The sequence below is a fragment of the Micropterus salmoides genome, unplaced genomic scaffold (assembly GCF_014851395.1).
Source record: "Micropterus salmoides isolate LMB-PRFRI ecotype aquatic unplaced genomic scaffold, ASM1485139v1 Ms_hic_scaffold_22, whole genome shotgun sequence".
Taxonomy (NCBI): Eukaryota; Metazoa; Chordata; class Actinopteri; order Centrarchiformes; family Centrarchidae; genus Micropterus; species Micropterus salmoides.
In genome coordinates, this window is record NW_024041373.1 from 9,710,741 (window position 1) to 9,729,812 (window position 19,072).

Below are 19,072 nucleotides of genomic sequence, written 5' to 3' on the forward strand. Positions count from 1 at the left end.
TAGTATTGCACTAGCACGAGACTCCTGACTTGTTCCCAAGTATGGGTCAAGTTCTGAAATCGCTGGATTCTACGACTCCAATAAAGCAATGCAAAAGCATCTTTCATTAGACTTCTCCCTGGTAAACGCCGACATCTTTCGAACTCCATGCCCCAGTTTGTAACACAGATTTAATGTTATAAATTTGTAATCTCCAAATCCAAGCCGATGACTTCACTAGGGTTTTTTTTCCTCAGACTTCAGAAAGCTCCTTTCAGAGCCAGAGATGATATCATACAACAGTTTTCAAAGCCTGAGTAGTACTTAACTCCCCACGACCAACAAACTGAACGCAATGTCTGTTTAATCAACATGCAGTCAACTCAAAGAAGATAGTTTCTTGTAGACACCAATGATTGCAGGTGGAAACAAGTGAGTACTTTGTTATTCCTCTTTATCCCCAATGGCACATGGGGGCGCAAAGAGATTTTCTACAAACAAGTGTGTGCCAGCAGAAATATGCATGAAAACATGTGTTGCTCTGGGAACAGTGAAATGAATATGATAACACTGACAAGAATATCGTAAACTGAATTAAGCTTTTTATTAAGCCTGTGGATCAAGTGACATTGCAGGATAAGTCTGTCAAAATTCTATATTTTTAACATAACTTGTCAACAAATCCCACGCAAAGACCAAACCAACACTAAATTGATCCTACTAATTAGAATTGTCTGTGTCCAATGCCTGATTTAGCTCATTTTTCTGTACCATCGTTTTCCAAAAAACGAATGGAAAAATATCAATGTGAAACTTGGTTGCACTGGGTTCATTACCATGAACACGGTCACTGTGGCCTGTTTATGTCAATCCTATGTACTGCATCCTGCTGTCATAGATATTTGCTAGTACATCAACTCAGCAGCTGAAAATAGTCCAACAATTGTTCAGCTGTTTTTTAAGTTACTCAGCCTTTAAAAACGAAAGTATATATGTGTGACCTCTTAAAAATAAAAAGGCATCAGTGTGAAAAAATGGGCTTTCATGGGTACCATCATGGAACATGGTTCAATATGGAAACCAGTTGAAATCACATTGAAAGCTTTCAGCAGTTGTGTTGGTGGATTTCTTCAGAGGCTCTTGTAGAGGAATAAAATGTCCTGCCATTTGCTCCAGTGGAGCAGCTCAGCAGCTCTGCAGTTGTTCCAAAGTGTAAAATGTGTGCAACTGTACACCTGTCAAGCAAGGTGCACCAAAAAACAGCAATCTCAGTCAACTTTACCCAGTAATTATTTAAAGGTATAAATTAACACAACGAAAAGACTGGATGGGTGTCGGCGTATGAACACAGCATAATCTATTTCCATTATCAGCAATGAGGTTTTCAAAATGTTGCTGCCACGAGAATATTTATGAAGTATCTATTGGAGTGCTACCAAGCAACACAAATGTGTAAAGCGCAGCCCAGTGATAAATAATCCAAAGCTTGCAGTGGATGAGGGAGACAGTGAGTGAGCCATGTCGCTCTTCACACAAAAGCTATTTTGTTTTGCTCTCAAACAGAACTCAGACACTGTGGGTGGAGAAAATCAATCTAGTCAACCTAGCGAGACAGAAGAAATGAGAACCGTGAGAGGCTTTGATTATTGTGATGGACTTATGTCAGCTCTGCGAAAGCCACTTGATATGTCTCTGCTGTTTATCAAATCAGAATTGCATTTGCATCACATTTTCCTGCACTTGTGGCTGCTTGGAAGGAAAATTAGTAGAGGAAACCGGTCCCGCAGATTTTCAAGAATTTGACATTTTGATGAATAGATGTATTTTCACAGATGCCACAATTCAATCCGAAAGACACAATTAACTGAATTGCAGCCGTCAAGAGCAAGAGCATCAGTGAGTCAACAGAGCTGTCTGGGACAGATAGCCTCTGTCTGCAGGGCTGCGCTTCTTTTCAGCAGCTGAGGGAAAAACTCACAACAGTATTAACAGAAGCAGCAGATAATACAGAATTAAGATGACTGATGCCTTGTATTTCAGACCAAGCTCGCAGTAAAACACCAACCATGTCCATAGCAACCATTCTGTGCGAGTGTTCAGTCAAGGTCCCTCAAAACAAAGCACGTGGCAGCCCATTCTACAATAACTTGAATCTGCCAAGTTGTCTTGCAGCCTCCACTATTCAACACGCAGCTGCAAAAGTATTGGTTGCCTTGACAAATAAACACAGGCTTCTGGTGCATATAGGAGAAGGCTTAAGATTACATATACTATGGATGATGGCTCAATGTTATGTAATGATGGGATGATGGGATGTGCATAGGTTAATGTTTGAGATCCTAGATGAGACAGGTGCAGTGTAGGAAAGAAGCTTATAACTACTGTAAAAGGCAGAAAGACACAACTTTTTTGGTTTTCAATAACACCTGTGTGCTCAGTAGATGGTGCTACTTATCTCTGGAGAAGGGTGCCCATTTCATTAAACATGTTCAGTTCAAAACAATAAAAACCAAAGTAGCCTTGATGCCACAGGGAGATGTTTCAGAGACAAGCCCACAGGTTATATTTAAACGTTTTTTTTATTCAATAGATGTAAATAAGTTCTTAACTGCAGCACAGTGTCTACTTACAAATATAACTGAATCACCCTAATACAATTTCAGAGATGTTCTGAATCTGAACCAGAAGGAAAAACCGTCTGCATTAAACCCAAGTATCAACAGAGCATTCATATGCACTACTTTGCATATAATGCCAGCATGTTACATAACAATTTGACAATTGATTTGCAGAGGGCTTTTCTAAAGGATTGGCACTCCGGTGGCTTAATGATTAAGGATCCCCAAATCTGACATCATACACTCAGGACATCCACATGATTTTAAACAGGGACTTCAGAAAAAATACACCAACCATTCACTCCACCCTGATAAAAACACCAAAACATTAAAAAAAAAAACAACATTTATATGCACATCAAAAGGAAGGCTTTTACACTTTGTTGTCATCTTATTATTTGTCATTTTCAGGAAAGCAAATTTAAAACCATAACAAGTTAGTTTCTCTATAAATTAATTTCTTCCACTGACACACACGCCTACACTTGGATATAACTTACTGATGTGTAAGCAAAACTTGAAGGATCTACTGCACAAAAGAGAGAGGCAACATTTGTGGCTGATTTGCTGTCTCATAGCTGCAGTCAAAGCTGTCAATATCAAATTCAACTTCTCAAGGTTAATGAGTGACCCATAAAATAGTTGTAACATACCGCTGTGTGCGTTTTCAGGAATGTGTATGTCTGCATCATTAGCAAAGCTTCTGTGTTAGTGGAGTGTGTTGGGCTAGCATGTGATTCGCGTAGCAGCGAAAGGTGGGTGAGGTCAGGGGCTGTGGCTGTGGCGTGGCTCAGTACGGGACTCTGCTGTGGCCTCAGCCTCGTGGTGCATTTGGCTGAGGTGTTTGACAAGGCTTTCCAGTTGAGGGTTTCCCCCAAGCTCCCCGATGAGGCGGTAGGCCTCCACTTCCAGGTCCCGCAGAGTCTGACGGGTGTAGGCAAACGAGCCTACCTTCTCCAGGTAGTCCACACAGTATCGTTTGATGTCCATGTTCTCTGTGCGCTGCCTCAGGATGTTCTGCACCTGGGTGCTCTCCGGACGCGACCATATGGCATGAATGGTGGGAAAAGAGAACTTGCCCTCGGTCAGGTCCTCACAGAAGCTCTTATTCTCGCTGTACTCATGAGAGCTGAGGTTGGCGTAGTCGTCGCGGATCTGGAAGAAGAGGCCCAGCGTGTCCAGGAGGGGTTTCAGGTCCTGTTTCCAATCCGAGAAGAGCTGCATCAGGCCCACGGCCAGGCCAAAGAGCCCTCCAGTTTTCTGCAGCACCATGTTGCGATACTCCTGCTCTGTGGGACAGGTGTAGGTGTCCCTCCAGTGGATGTCCAGGCCCTGACCACGGTGCAGCTCCAGCAGCTGCTGGGTAAACACTTGGACAGCCTCAGGGTGATCCAGGGTCAGCACCTTCTCCAACCCCAAAAAGTAGACGTAGTTGGCCGAGTTGATGACGGAGGGAATGCCATAGATGCTGTGGGCCACGGGGAAGCCTCGCCGCAACTTGGAGCTGTCCTCGATGTCGTCTATGAGCAAGCTGGCGTTGTGCAGCATCTCTGTCACTGTGATAATCACCTGACACAAACAAAATGATTATTAAATTACATGATTATGCAGAAATGACAAATGCATAGTTTGAGAGTGAGTGTGACAATCATATGAGCTTTTCAATTTCATAGTATAGAACACGTTTTGATGTTTTGCTGTACTAACTTTCGGGAATAATGATACTTAAACTGAGAAAACCCTCACCCTTCTCTTGACTAGAAACACAGACAGTCTGAAGCTCTATGTAAATGATGCATTACAACTTGTATACAGCAGAGGGTGCCATGTCAATACTCTTGCCTGCACTGCTCCACTAGTGGATCATCAGCAGACAGAATAGTTGTTGCTGAAACTAACCAGGCAGTCAGAGAGTTCAGCAAAAACACACTCTAGACTGGGACCGTTTCAGATTCAGAGATTGATAGGACTGCTGTTGATGTTACCTGGTCTGCTCTGAAACTCCGAGGTCGTGCCTGAGGGAGAGCAACAGTGGCTCGATGAGTTTAGAGGATTCACATTGTTAAGCAATTACATGCAACACCACAGGGCTTAGCACACTTTTGCCTCCTCTAAAGAGAGAATGACCTGGGCTTAGTACAGAGCCATAAGTGATGAGTGTATTGACAAGCTCCAACAGCTTTACTGTATTAAAGCCTATATCAACATTAACACATATGCACAACTGCGGTGAGTCAAGACTTATAGCAAACCGTCCTCTGTCCATCAGGAGGAGCCTTAACCTGACAACCAAAATGGCTTTATTTCACATCCATGTTCAACACAAAACAGCCGGGGTTACTATCAGGTGTCTGCTGTCTTGGTCTCGCTGTGCAGCCTGCTGGAGTGCTCTGCTGATTTAAAAGACAAGTGGTGTGGCCTGGTAATGAAAGCTGTTTGTATGGGGCTGGGGAGCACAAAGAGAGGCTCAGTGGGTCAGGCAGATGGCCAAGGCTGGGCCAGTTGAGCAGTTTATCCGCCAAACACAACCTTTCCTGTGGCAGGGTCTCGACACTCGCTCACCCTGCAACCTCAGTGAGCCACTTACAAGAGAGGGGGGAGGGGGAGGGGTCTGTGGGTAAAGGTACAATGAATGCTCACATGAACGACAAAATGGAATATTATGCAGCCAAAAACACCCTCATGGAGTCGATGGTTCATTGCAAACTGACTGTTCTCTCTGTGAAGTACAATTCCATGTCATGACAAAGGAACAAGGGGACATTCAAGACAAGACTTAAAATTCATGTAAACAACAGCGTCAGATACCAACAGCAGCTATGAAACCCAAACACAAAAAGTTTTCCGATTTTGGACATAGGTGTGTCTGCGTTCTCCAAGGATTCTGATTAGTCAGCCTGTCGCTGTATAATGCTGCTGTCTAAGTGCCAAGTGCCTCCACAAGACTTCATTGATTATCACCAGAGGTTACTGACCCAGAAACTCAGTGTTTGCCGAAGCTACAATCGGTGATCCATTAAGAACGCAGAGATTCCTTCACAACAAACGAGTGCATTGGGACCAATACATTGAGGGTAAATAACTATGAAACAGACAAGTGAGTTATGTGCACCCATAAACCTGTCTCACATAGAGACTACAGTAGGTGCTAACCACGGCAAGTACACCTGAGTCAGACTGCAGGACTGTTAGAAGTCTTGCCAAGGTTTTAACATGGCCATACCAATTTTTGGAAGATGCTCAAGAAGTCACAGCATAATCTTAATCCTCGATTTAGGCCTATGTTTTGTTTTTTTAAATTGTGTTGTTCCTTGATTCCGTATCCCATCAGTTTGTCCTCACAATTTCCCACAAAGTGGATAATAGAGCCCGCAACTAATCAACTAACTTACAATACAGGCATTTCTTGCAGTGTTTTATAGACATGGTGGCGCACCTTCACTGTCATCGTACAACATTAATACACTTATGAAATCACACATTAACATTTAGAGAAAAGAACAGACGAGCTATTTCAGCAAAGGTCATATATTTAATAAGTGTGGCTATTGCTTAGGCTGTCATCTAGCAACTGAATTGATCACGAGATGAGATGTGTCAGGGTCTGCTGCAGCTAAACTACTTCCTGGGAAAAACCCTGCAATACAAATGTACTGTCTAGCCTGATCCAGACTTTACTGCAATACAATCTGCTGTTGTCACAACCTCTTATCTGCTCGATGTAATGATAACCCTCTAATACATAACAGGTTGTAGCCAGAAATTTCACCTGTTAAATAGGAATTACTGTTGTAACACTGTCCCACAGTTATGAGTTGCTACACATATTTGATATGCTAACCTGCAACCCAGTTCTAGTATCACTCTGCATCCGTCATGTTAAAACCTACTAGTACCTCAGAGCCCGAGGCAGCAGACATTCTCATGAAAGACACATGTTTTCAAAGTGAGAAAATAGTATATAAAAGCTAACCTTTCGACATTGTCACAGAGAACAGGAGGAAGCCAGTCAGCTAAAGGTCGCAAGGTAACCGATGTGAACAGGGGGAATTTCCTAAACCTCCGCAACCTGTGCTGTACTACACTGTAGAGAAGCACATATGGGGCTTTGATAAAAAATTCATTGCCAAGTGAATGAGACATTGTCACTGCCTCCATCTATCTCAAGGCACGGTTGTTTCCATGGCGGCGACTTCTTGGCAGCAGTGTGCTAATGGTGATGAGAGGAGTCTGCATGATGGGTTCAGCAGGAGTTTATAGAGCTGCTGCACGGGGGGGGGGGGCAGAGGGAGTCATAGGGCAAGATTATCCTTTGATATGTGAGGTAAATTTAAAACCTCAACTACCCGCTGTACCGTAACAAGGCCATTCTGTCTGAAGTGGAATTATCGGGAGAACAAAAGTAGATTTGGTTTCAATCTGCATATGAATGTAGGCCAAATGAACTGCCAACTAATCGACATCAAAAGCTGATCAGTCAAACTCAAAACTCTAACATCAGTGTAGCTTTAACGAGCCTATGTGCACCTGAATTGAATATGGCAGCACTACATCAATCAAGGAATGCAGCAGCATGTAATGTAAAAATAATAATAAACGCCACTTTGAATGTTGAGTCGCTCCTTTTATAAAGACATACAGCCCACAGTAATAGTAGCAGTGTGAAAGCTGTGATTAAATACATCTCCACGGATGCAAAGTGTGAGATGGATACTGTAGCAGGGGGAGGGCTGACATCACAGGATTGAGCTATAATATTCAACAACTTTATTACTCCTCCACAGGACTTTTATTGTGCACTGGAAGATGAAATGGCCACAGGAGACACCAGTCTGACCTCTGAGCTTCGCTCGGGGTGGGGGACTGTTGAACAGCAAACCTAATGAGACCTGACAGGCTCAGCACTTAGCATTCTGCACTGCGAAAGGCATATAGATTCAGAAAACGCAGCTTAGTCTCCATATCTTCATCAGTGGACACAGAACCGGTATTCAGCCACAACAATGCTAATGCAATCAGTATAATGAGGCCAATGGCCTCCACTCCCTAAGCGGACAGTGGTGAGGGTGCTGCTCAATAAAGCAAATACATCCTAACTGGCTAATTTAAAATTAATCTGACTAAGGAAAAGCAGAAATGCCATTCAGCCTGCTATCTGTATATACACTCCAATATGTCTGTTGCAATCTAATCAGCCAGCATCCAAGAATGTGTTAAAACTCTGCTATGGATGAGTGGAGGTGTACGTTTGCCTGGGAAGCTAACTGAGACTTGAATCTTGTTAATCCTTTGCTCACAGGGGTGATCAGGAACCCAAGAAGTTAAAAAAGAAGCAGTAGTCTCTCACTTGAGATGAATGTTGGTCCAGCATGTCTTACAATACACAATCAATCCCTAAAAATGCTGCTTAATAGTTCGTTGTCACTATCATTTACAGCACCATCTGGAATACACTACACAATAAAACAATTAGCTACCATGGCCTAAGTGCTGTCATTCAAAAAGCACACACACTCACATAGATTTGATGACTAAGACAGTGTGCTGCCTTCCATTATATCTCACTTCCCAAATAAAGTGTTACATGCATTTTATCATGCAATATTAGCATACAATAAACAAAAGGTAACTATCCCCATCATATTCAGGAATCCTGGGGAAACCCCTGGGTTAGAATCAACAGTTACTGCGACTCTTGCAGTTATTACCATCAATTTAGTGTCTTCCTTTTTCCATCCAACTTTAAAAGAGAAATCTAATGTGACTAGAGGAAGAAAAAAACTCAGTGCTTTAGAGTCTGGGAATCAGACCAGTTTCTCAGAAATTGGCTTGACAACGGCTCACGTGCAGTCAGTTAAAGTGCTTAGTGATTATAATATAAAGACCACAACTCACTGGGAAATCTTGCTTTCACTCCAACCAGAAACAGCACTCTCTGGTTAGAAACGCAGGGTGATAGACACCATGCCTTATAAAAGAGGCTTTTCAGGTACAGATGGGATTCATGCCGGAATCTATTCAAACTGATTTTTATTAATTTCAGATGATGTGGAGTAAGAAAGGAAGGTGGCAGATGACAACATTCAAGAGAAAAAAGTTGAACTAGTTCATCTGGCGAGTCGAGTAGTAGTAGGAGGGGTGGGGGTGGGTGTCACATGACCAGCATGTACATAAAGACAAAGACATGAGCACCAAAACAGGAAATAGAAACTGATATGAATGAAAATACAGTGAATTGAATTCAGTAAATAATCACATACACATTTAGGTGCAAATAATGTGCAAAAGATTAGAAAAATGAATTTGTGTAGATAAAGCCTGTGTTGTTTTTTTTGTTTTTTTTTAAAAAAGGTATGGATTTTTGCATCAGTGTTATTCATCTTTATGGATATGGTAAAAAACAGTTTTTGTCAAGTTTATTTATACGGCACATTTCATATGACAGGCGCAGACTCAAGTCTAGGCGGCAGGTATTCATGGATTTGAAAGCCTGTGACGTGTTTCTGCTGTATAGTGCTTAATTTTGTTTAGTTTAGTTTGTACTGTACCCATCAATAGCTGTTTCTTTTTTTTACTTTCTTTTAAAGAATTTTGATAAATGTTCTCTAGTATATTATTAAATAATGTTATTAATGTGCCAGCTGAGCAGTGTTAAAGCTGTGAGTCATGAGTGGACAACTTCAAATGAAACAGTATAAACAGCAACCTTGTCAGAAATGGCGAATAGAATGAGAATAATAAGCCAAGGTGTTATGAATACATCCGCAGTAGGTGGGACTTTATCCGTAAATAGAATGATACCATACAATTAGACATTACTAACCACTGGACATAAATGTAACTCAGATGAGATGATAATGTTGGTCCATGTCTGATGGATGTTTAAGTAAACATCTGTTTCAGTAATCAACATGTTTTAGAGTTATTCTGTCCCCCCCGCTAGTTTAAAATTGTTTGATGCAGCTTTAGCATTTAGGCCAAGATTTCCTTACTTTAGACAAGATCTTAAACGCACTGCAAACAAAATGCTTCCAACTTCAAAAGATTCCTGAAATCAGTAAGGGAAAGCTGCATTATTTAACCTACAGATCAAACAAATGTATGTACAGAGCCGTTTTGTTTTTGAAGGTGTCGCTCCACCCTTTTCATTTCATTCCACTTGATCCTCAGATGCATTAAAACCTTCTGTAATAAATCATAGATGCTCTGTGCTCTACATCCAAAGCCTTACATTCAGTTAGAACAACTGAGCTGACAGAACATTCATTACACTGGTTGCATTACAAAATAAACTGCCAATGCAGAATGAGCACAGCATCATTTCACCTTCCTGGACCCGTCTACTACAATAAACACGAGGCCTGAAATGGCTGATTTCTCACCTGCAGTTTGTCGTCTGGAACATTGAGCCAGTGGTTAAATGCTTGGGACAGTTTTGTCCTCACCTGCTTTCCTGAGAAGAGAGCGGAAAACAAAAGTTTAAGTGTTTTAAATATGTCTGTAGTATGCAAAGGAAAAAGATCACAATGAGCTCAGTCTACATTAAAAATGGGCTTTGGTGTTTAGGCTTCACTGAGATTAGCATTTTTCCCCACCTTGTGTTGCTGATATTTGAAAATTCACACTTTGCTATATTAACACAGCTGGTGCATGCATGGTTGCTACATATTCCCATTCTTGTTGTCATAACTTCATCTAATATAAATACAGTATGACGTAGGGCTGGGCAATAAAACAATAATGATAATTATAGCATAATATAATTTCCCTCAATAACAATATAATGAATGTTCAATATATCGTCAATAAATATTTGCTTTAATTCATTTGAATCACAAAACAAATTAGCACCTAATTTTTCTATTAAAATATTTATTTTGTTGAAAAAAAAAAAAAGAAAAAAAAAGAAAAAAAGAGGCCTGAAAAAAGATTAACTAATCATATTTGTTGAAAAAGATAATAGTTTTAAATGTTCTAACTCAGACTTGAAGTGATCCACTGTTTGGCATTATGTGTTTGTCACATTCTGACCATAAAGAAAAGTTTAACCACATAATTAACCTGGTTTCTTCAATTTTCAATCAGGAGCAAAAATCAGCCTTTAAACTTGAAAGAAATAATTATTTGACATGTATCATGATAATTATCGATATCAAATGATATGAAATGTTTTTATCGTGATAACATTTCTGGCCACATCGCCCAGCCCTAGTATGAGGTCAGACTGATTACACTCTCACTATTGACATAGACCAAGAAATAGCTTTATAAGAGAGTCCAAACAGACCAGAAATATTCTAAAATAACATATTTTAAAATATAATCAAGCAGTTATTTAAAGTAGAGCTGAAAAAAAAAAGAAAAGTAAGTAATATTATTGCGCTTATTTTGACTAAAATTGCAATTGTGGTAAGATTTGCGATATTAGAGGGAATGATCATTTTTACATAATTCTTCTCATTTTCATTGAAAAACCTATTTATGTTGTGATTTTCGCAAAGACAACATAATTTTCAGTTTCTGTATCACTGATCGAAGCGTCCAGCCAGGTTTCTGAAAAACACACAATCCCAACTTTACTATTACACATCATCAATCTTATCTAATTTGGAAAGAAGACCGCGAACATTGAGGTGCATAATGTGTAGACCTTTAGTGAAACTGAAGTCCAGGATCGGTGTCTCTGCTTGTAGCTTTTCCACCACGGAAGAGCCAGCATGAGTCTGTGCAGACCTCTCTGTGTGTCCCCTGCTGTCAGCTTCCGACTGCAGACCGCTCCTTTGGCACAGCCTGTCCGATGGTAAAGAAACCCCCCCCCACCAGGGTTGCTTCTCCTGAGAGACGGGGATCTGTTTCTGCTGTGCTGTCATATCCATTGTTGCTCCCACAGAGAAGTGTTCTCTGTTCAGATGCTTGCTGGCTCGTCGTTTTAACTTCTCTTCTGACTCCGTTGCCACACACCTGCCGTCCGACACACCCCCTTTCCGCAGCCAGCTACCCTCCATGCCCGCCTTAAAATCTCTAATTCTCCAAGATTGATTTTCTGGCCCAGGGCACTGATGATTGTCTCCCGATAACAAAAGGCTATGATCAACTTATCTCTCCTGCATTCTCTTTGGACAATGCCATGCACGCATTTGTTTGCTGAGGAGTGCCTCCAAAAACTCATGAGGATTGCATTTCGTCCAGAACCTAAAATCTTGCAAATGCCAAGCGTTTTTTGATCATATAGGCCATATATTGCAATTTCAATAAGATTTTGGTTTAATGTTCAGCCCTAATTTAAAGGTTGACAATTTACCCCCAGTTAATCCATTACCTCAGTTTTTTTTTTTGTATTGCAGAGCCAACTGCTAACATGCAATACAGACTGAGCACACACAAACACACTCCGTTTAGGTAACTGTGGAGGTGACTTGGCTAGAATAACTGAATCAAAAAAGTCAAATAATTAAAGCAAAGAAGGCTCTGTAGCTGGCCTAAATCAAGCACAGGAAGTGTTCTGTTGTTTAAAGAAAAAGTTTAAAGGCCTGTTATCTGATTGCTCACTCCAACAATCTTAACACAGACTGGTGTGAGTACAAATTTAAGCAATAGATAGATATATTTATCAGGTACACAGCTTCTTCAGTGTCTCAATCTCTGTAACTTACGTCACCCACGTAATATACAAGACAGCATAGAACATCACCACATTGGAAGAAACATTCTCTACAGTAATGTTACTTACTACGGTCTACCTTTTATAAAGTGTATCAACAATCTTGTTTGTACCAACTGTTTCATTATCATCCAGTACATTTAGCTGTGCTCACATTGCTGAGCCTCCGATGAAAGATACACAGTAACGTTACTGAAAAGTGGCAGACGAGCTAACCCTGATGAATAACCTCGGCTAAATGCAGTAAATGTAACATTTTCATGTTGTGAGCATGGATTAATTCAACCTCAAGCTGATAAAATATATTACTGTAACATTGCTGTTGGAGTTTATCTGAGTTCCCAGCATGTTGTGTGAAGCTGTGTCCTTTTTTGTTTATAGCTACTGTCACACTGCCTTTTTTTCCTGGGAGTACTGTTCCAATATGCTGGCTCGCTGCACTGTATGACCTTTTTATATACAGTCTACGTGTATGACGCGGGAACGTTGAAGTAACAGAGCCTGAACATGTCTGTGTGAAAAGCCACCGTCGGCATGCTGATGTTTCCGTGTTGATTGCAGGATCTCTGTATGAAAGCGGTTATTTTTCACATTATGCTTGCTCATGAGTTCAGGCGAGCACGCGTAGGAGCACACACCTGCTTGCCATCTTAAAACCACACTACTAGTGGCGGCTGAAAACTCCATAATGCCCCTTTAATGGGAAAGCCTTCCAGTAATGTTGCAACAGAGGAAACATCCCAACTAACTGAAACTCCAAGGACGTACTGTTCACCCAAATACAATTCTGGAGTTAGGGGAGTCACTTCTTCACTGACAAAAAGTGGCCAATCAAAACCATATAACTTAGGCATTAATAAAATAACATCTTTAACATAGTGAGACCATATCCTGTTGCCAAAACACAGATTTAAAATGTAAGCACCATATTTGTCAATTGTCATGATTGTGTTCCAAAACAAAACATGTGAAACACAATGTGAAAAACGACTGAACTGAATAAGTTAAATGGATTAATTTAAGTTCAAGCTTATTGTGCCATACTGTACACACTTACACGAAATAAAGCTGTATCTCCTCATAACACAAGGCAAAGTGTTATCTCCTCTCATCTCATGCAGTTTATGGTGAATGCTGGGTGCATGTTTTTTTGTTATTATGTCTGCAGCATGTACAAACAGCCTCTCATCACATTCGTCACCCTAGGCATTTTGCTGATGCTATGATTCAGTGTGACTAACATGACGATCCAGCGTGACTCATCAGCAGCGTATGTGGCTTTTGAGGACTCTTAAGCTGCACGTCTGTGTGTGTCCACCTCATCTGCCACTCTGAAGCCACTGACATGGAAAAAGACTCACCTGGCAGCTGCAACAAGTACTTGTATGGTTCCAGCAGAATTCGCTCCGAGGCAGCTTCCGAGTTACCATCCATTGCTTCAAGTTTATACAAATCTATATTGGAGGACAAAGAACACAAGTGTAAAGAAAACCAAAACACAATTGTTGAAGACTGTCACAAGATAAATACATTTTTTTACAGCCTCATAGAACTTTTATAACAAAATAAAAGTCAAAATAAACATGTTTGTTTTGAATAAATGCCCCTTTAATTGTTCTAAATAGGGAGAAACACTTAATTTATTAGTTTGCATGAGACAACTGACTGGTTCATGGAAAATGAAAAAAGCAAGGGTGGTATTTCAGTTTCAGCCATCTGGAACTTACAAAATGGAAAACAACAATAGTCCTAGTTTTTGTTCTTGTGTTAATCTCTCAAGACTTGGGATGTGAATTTTTGAAATGGATACATTCTTTCATACCAATATTACAGACTATTGCACACAAAATAATTCATGAAGCCACATGTGTTCTGTTTTGCATTTCGTTGTACAATAAATAGTTACTTTCTAAACATTTGAGCCATCGAGCAATTGACACCCCCACTTTCTAAAAATAGGAGATTATTATTACTTTAGAGATTACAGGTGACCTGGTGTAGCAACAGTTTCAAGCTACAAAAGTCAGTCATCCCTCTGATGATTAGGTTGAGCTGGCTTACATAAATAATAGTGACATCACTGAGCTCTAGTTAAAAGGCTTGGTGTCTGCAATCACAGAGTAAACAGAAGTAGTGAAGATATGTATAATTCTAATTCGTGATGCTTGCAGCGTGTTCATGTTGGATTGCTTGTATCTGTAATTTCTCAGCACCAAACTCGAAGCTGGCTCTTAACTAACAGAGTGGGGAACCAGTGTTGAGCAGACAGAGCTGTAGTCGAGGAAACTGCAGAAAGAAGTGTGTTGAAATGACAAGAACGTTGTCAGCCCCGAAGGCCATCTTAGTGTAACTGACATCAGATACATAACTGCAAAAGCCGCCACCCACTTGGCAGCATAATACACAGGAACTGTGGGAGTGATACTTTTACCCACTTATTGTACTTTTCCTTTAAATAAGCAAATAATTGAATCACAGGAAATGAAATTGAATCACAGGAAATGAAACGAGAAATGCAAAACGAACCTCTCTAACTCATCTAAACCAGAAAATGAAGGTTTTTGGCAAATCTGATTAATATTTTCATGATGTACTGCACAGCGTGTCCAACGCATTTGAAGAGCCGTGAAATCCCCTTGGTGCATGGTTACACACTGACAACATGATGGGATAAGTTAAAACAATCACATTACTGTTGAATCACAGAAACCAGTGATGTAGCAACAAAAGTAGAAAGGCTGGGCTGCCTGTGACCATCATAACAAAAATCCTTCACGATCATTCAAAAAAAATGACTGTGCAGCAGTGTACGTTTCATTTCATAAAAAGGCCCAGACTACATAACTTACATCCAGGTTATATTATATTAGGAAGACTTGATATCTTGTCAGGTGTTATTTAGTCATCATTACTTTTCAAAAGCTGATACTGTGGCATGTAGATGAGTTACTAGTTTAATAGGTACAAATGTACCTATCTAACAAACACAGCCCTGAAATACACATAATAAAACTTGTAATTCAGTGTTCAGTATAGTAATATAGCATAATTTCACTTTAATTGCACACTTAATATCATTTGGTGGGAAGAGATAAACAAATCTATTATACGCATGTATCCTCAGATCATCTTTAACAAGTGCTTAACTACAATATTTACAATCTAATTTCCTATTAACATATGAGTTTTACTTTAAAACACAAGCAGCTACTCCATACGTATACTTGTAAAAATGTTATGATGACATTGAGACAAAAAGCCAAAAGTAGAGTAAGTAAAGTATTGTAGGAGGGACAGGTTTCTGAAAAATATAGGTTTTCCCACCATGTTAACAATGTGCATTCCTTTAAGTGAGAACAGCGACAATATTAATTACACATTGACCCAAATGACACATACACAGCAAAGCTTTAAATCTAAAACGCTGCTGTGATATTTAGCCTTTACTTCAGGTCACGTCTAGTGTTTTTAACTCCACCCACCTTGGCCGATGTCTGACAGTCTGCTGACGCCAACGGTTCCTGTTAGCCAGGCTGCTATATTGCTAGCGTTGGCAGGCTAACATAAAAGCGCCGGTATACCACCGTTGAGCAGTTCTTTCTTTCTTTTATGAAATAAAAACTTCCACTTTAACGCTGGTCGACTAAGGCACACGATGTGTCTGCCACATACACACTTTCATACCGCGTTAGGTCCGTGTGTAACTGGCCAATTCACCAGATGCTATGTTAACCTAGGACAGTTTCATCAACGCTCAATACAGACACTTTTCAAATCAAGCTAGGTCTGTTGAGCTACCTATATATGCTTCGACTTCGCTACAGAGCAGGCGCAGAGTAGGTGGGGAATGTAACATGGGTGCCTCGTATATTGTGTGTGTTACATTTAGCTTTCTACATTGCCCGGTTAAAGCGTTCAACTGTAAGAAGATCAGAAAAACACACCTCCGCCTTGTCGGGCCAGTCCATGATACATATCGAGCGCTCACATATGTTCCAAAACTGGGAGTTGTAGTTTTTTTCGTATCCTTCTCTCTGTTGTAAAAGCCGCCCAGTCGTACGCTTCATCGCGGATATTTTTCTCCTGGATCAGCCAATCGTGTGCTGATTGGGCGTTTCTCGTCACAGTGCCATCCAGTGGGCGAGCGTGTTTTCGGAAGAGGCGGGTCGACGTGCCCGTCAATCATCCTCAGGAGGAGGGGGAGAGGATCGCAGAAAGAGCTAGGCTAGAGGAGCTACTCAACAAGGCAAACAGCAGCGCTCTGCGAAAACCACTTTTACCCATCCGCATCCAACATCAACCGGGGGCCAACGGACGACGTTAAAACCTGTCAGATGTCTCACGTAAATGTTCCGATGGATTACTAATACACTTTCGTTGTAAAACACAAGTCTTTCTCAACTTGACAGCATAGGTAAGCCTCCTTTTGTTCGACAAAGCCATCGCTATTTTGAACATTTTTACTAGCCTGCTTCCCTGCTGCTACCAAGCCAACCCCGACGTTAGCTAACTTGTTAACTAACGCTGCGATGTGTTTAGGGGGGTTAGGGAATGAATGAATTAGGCGACTGGACAGCGAAAAGCTGACGGCCGAGAATACAGAAAAAAACTTGGGTCAGCTCGATAACAAAGTTATGCTGTAGCCAGCCAAATTAAGCTGATGAGCACAGCGATATGCTAACGTTACTCCGGGCTCGAATAGTTTGAAGCCTGCTGGACAGGAGTGTTGTGTTGTTGAGCGGAGGAATCCTCGGAGAGGCTGTCGTCGAGGTGCGCCTGTGGTGTTCCCTAATAGCCGTCAAAAGTGAGATTACACGAAACCATCGGCGACCTGTTTACGCTTGACATCGCTGCGGGATGTGATTTGTCGACAAGCGACTCAACGGTGTAATTTAACAGGTAAATTACACTGTCAGGCTTTTCTTTTGTGTCACCAGGATCGTAAGCTTCTCACGATTGACTAGTCCGGTGTAGGCTGGACTAGTGTTATCCGTGTTATCAAGGAACTCACCCGTTTGATCAATAAAGCGAGGTGGACTATTTTCCCTCTGCTACAGAGCACTTGTGTTATTCACAATGCTGTGTGTGCGTGACCAGTATTTTGCACATTTCCGTAACTGGCAACATCCCCGCTGACAAACTGACTGTATCATTACAAGCAGAGCTTTAAATGGGCTTGACGCTTTAGTTACCACACGGTACCAGATCTTAGGACCGCGGAGAAAAAAAGAGTGCCGTGGCTCGGGCAGTGTGTGCATTATTGTTGGTGGTGGTCAGTCACTCACTTGCAGCGGCTGGTCTGGCAAATCGTCTGGGGCGGATGACATTGTATCCTCCGCGACCACGAGCCACCCATGAGGACTGCGACCTTGGCGTGCGTTATAACAATAAAATGTTGTAGGTATTAATACGATGTTGCTGCGTTACAAGTCCTGCCCGAGCTTGACCTTGTTGCGAACCGTTTCGTCGACTTGTTTCTTTGTCAGAAGCAACCTCACTCAACGCTACTCCGCGAACAGTCAGCGAAATGCCAGACCAGTCGATGAAGGGAACATTTTGTGAAGAAAGAAAGTGACTTTTAATGGTGCTGCACGGCCCATTCTCACTTTGTCCAACTTGACGCTGTTATTGCGACACAGCTGTGATATGACATTTGTATGAAGGTCTGGGGGGTGGGGGGGGGGGTGGTGTTGCCTGCCCATAAGCAGTGTTATTATCGCTCTATTTTTTGCTGTCGAGTGGACTCTGCGCAGAGAGCAGCGCACCGACACAAGGGAGAGAAGCGAAAACGAAAATGCACGGTGTCGGGGCGGTTTTTCTCTAAAAACCAAGAGATTCGTCTCCGTGAAAGGCATGGCTCTGACAGGGGCAGGTGAATTGCGACCACCGGTTACCGCAATTTCCAGTGTTTGTGCGCTGAAGTGTTTTCCTTTTTAGCCGTCTGTCAGCTACAGAAATGGCGTCATCCTCTGCTGTAGTGTTGGGATAGTCAGTGCAGTGCAGACAGCAGGCACACCACGCTGCCGTACTCAAAGAACCGAGCACCGTGCGGCGTTTACTGTGTTATCACTTTATCCCAAAGCACTTCATTATCCATGCATTTGTCTAGACCGAAGAAGGATGTCGTCTCCTTGGCCAAGCGACGAGTTACGTTGTGTTTGCTCGCCCTTTGTAGCCACAAGCCAAGTCTGCCTGCTGCTGGCTGACTGACTGACTGACTGACTACAGCGCACTGGGCATTACATAAACGGCTTTAAAGGCTCTGCGAATGAGAGTGATCAGCACTGCCACGGTTTTGACTTTGCAACACAGATATTTTTGGAGAATGTGGTTCGAAATCTCGGGCGCACATACCATCACCCCATGGTATTGCTTGGGATTATTTAAGCAAAGCATATTTAAACTTTTCTTAAATCTATTGGATTCAGAATGAAACCCGCTGTCCCTACAATAAGATTTCATGTGCAGGCGATGTGTTTTTCTAAGTCATGTACAGTGTGTGTCTGCCGCCCAGCTTTTTCAGGGCATCCAGCAGTGTAGCAGAAGAAGTGATGTCATCATAACACAACAGTGTCTTGTTGTGTCAGACTTGAAGTTGGCACTGTCAGTAATGCCTAACAGCTTCTCCAACCTCTGTTTTCAGCCTCAGCTTCCTTACACTGGTCACCTAGAGGACTCATAGAGAGATGAAGGTATGTTCATTCATTTTTCTTGCATGTGGTTAATGTTACTGTCACTACTCTTCTGCATTACCTACCGGGGCTTGTTTTCATTTAACTGCTGGACAAACATGGCCTTACCAGGCAAATCAAAC

General features: G+C 41.6%; 2 protein-coding genes across 10 annotated transcripts in view; one reads left to right on the plus strand and one right to left on the minus strand.

The window, feature by feature from the left end:
- Nucleotides 1-2,539: 2,539 nt before the first annotated feature.
- ggps1 (geranylgeranyl diphosphate synthase 1) lies at nt 2,540-16,083 on the minus strand. 4 transcript variants are annotated; one of them, XM_038737267.1, is made up of 5 exons: nt 15,741-16,083; nt 13,620-13,712; nt 9,980-10,050; nt 4,583-4,612; nt 2,540-4,166 (listed from the first exon to the last, which is right to left on the minus strand). In XM_038737267.1, exons 2-5 carry the CDS (start codon nt 13,690-13,692, stop codon nt 3,363-3,365), a joined length of 978 nt encoding a protein of 325 aa, XP_038593195.1. In that variant the 5' UTR covers nt 13,693-13,712; nt 15,741-16,083; the 3' UTR covers nt 2,540-3,362. The 4 variants fall into 4 exon arrangements, with proteins under 4 accessions (XP_038593195.1, XP_038593196.1, XP_038593193.1 ...); XM_038737268.1 differs by lacking the exon at nt 4,583-4,612 and having other exon boundaries at nt 15,741-16,067; XM_038737265.1 differs by lacking the exons at nt 13,620-13,712; nt 15,741-16,083 and adding an exon at nt 11,248-13,599.
- Nucleotides 16,084-16,469: 386 nt separating this feature from the next.
- The window catches only part of arid4b (AT-rich interaction domain 4B), a 48,021-nt gene continuing 45,418 nt past the window's right edge, over nt 16,470-19,072 (plus strand). For 3 of the 6 annotated variants that reach the window (XM_038737258.1, XM_038737262.1, XM_038737263.1), the window contains exons 1-2: nt 16,470-16,672; nt 18,902-18,950. In XM_038737258.1, coding sequence (XP_038593186.1) covers nt 18,945-18,950 — 6 coding nt within the window. In that variant the 5' untranslated portion in view covers nt 16,470-16,672; nt 18,902-18,944. Of the gene's footprint in view, nt 16,673-17,020; nt 17,158-17,957; nt 18,131-18,161; nt 18,625-18,901; nt 18,951-19,072 lie in introns of those variants that run through there. The other 3 variants (XM_038737261.1, XM_038737259.1, XM_038737260.1) reach the window with 3 other exon arrangements.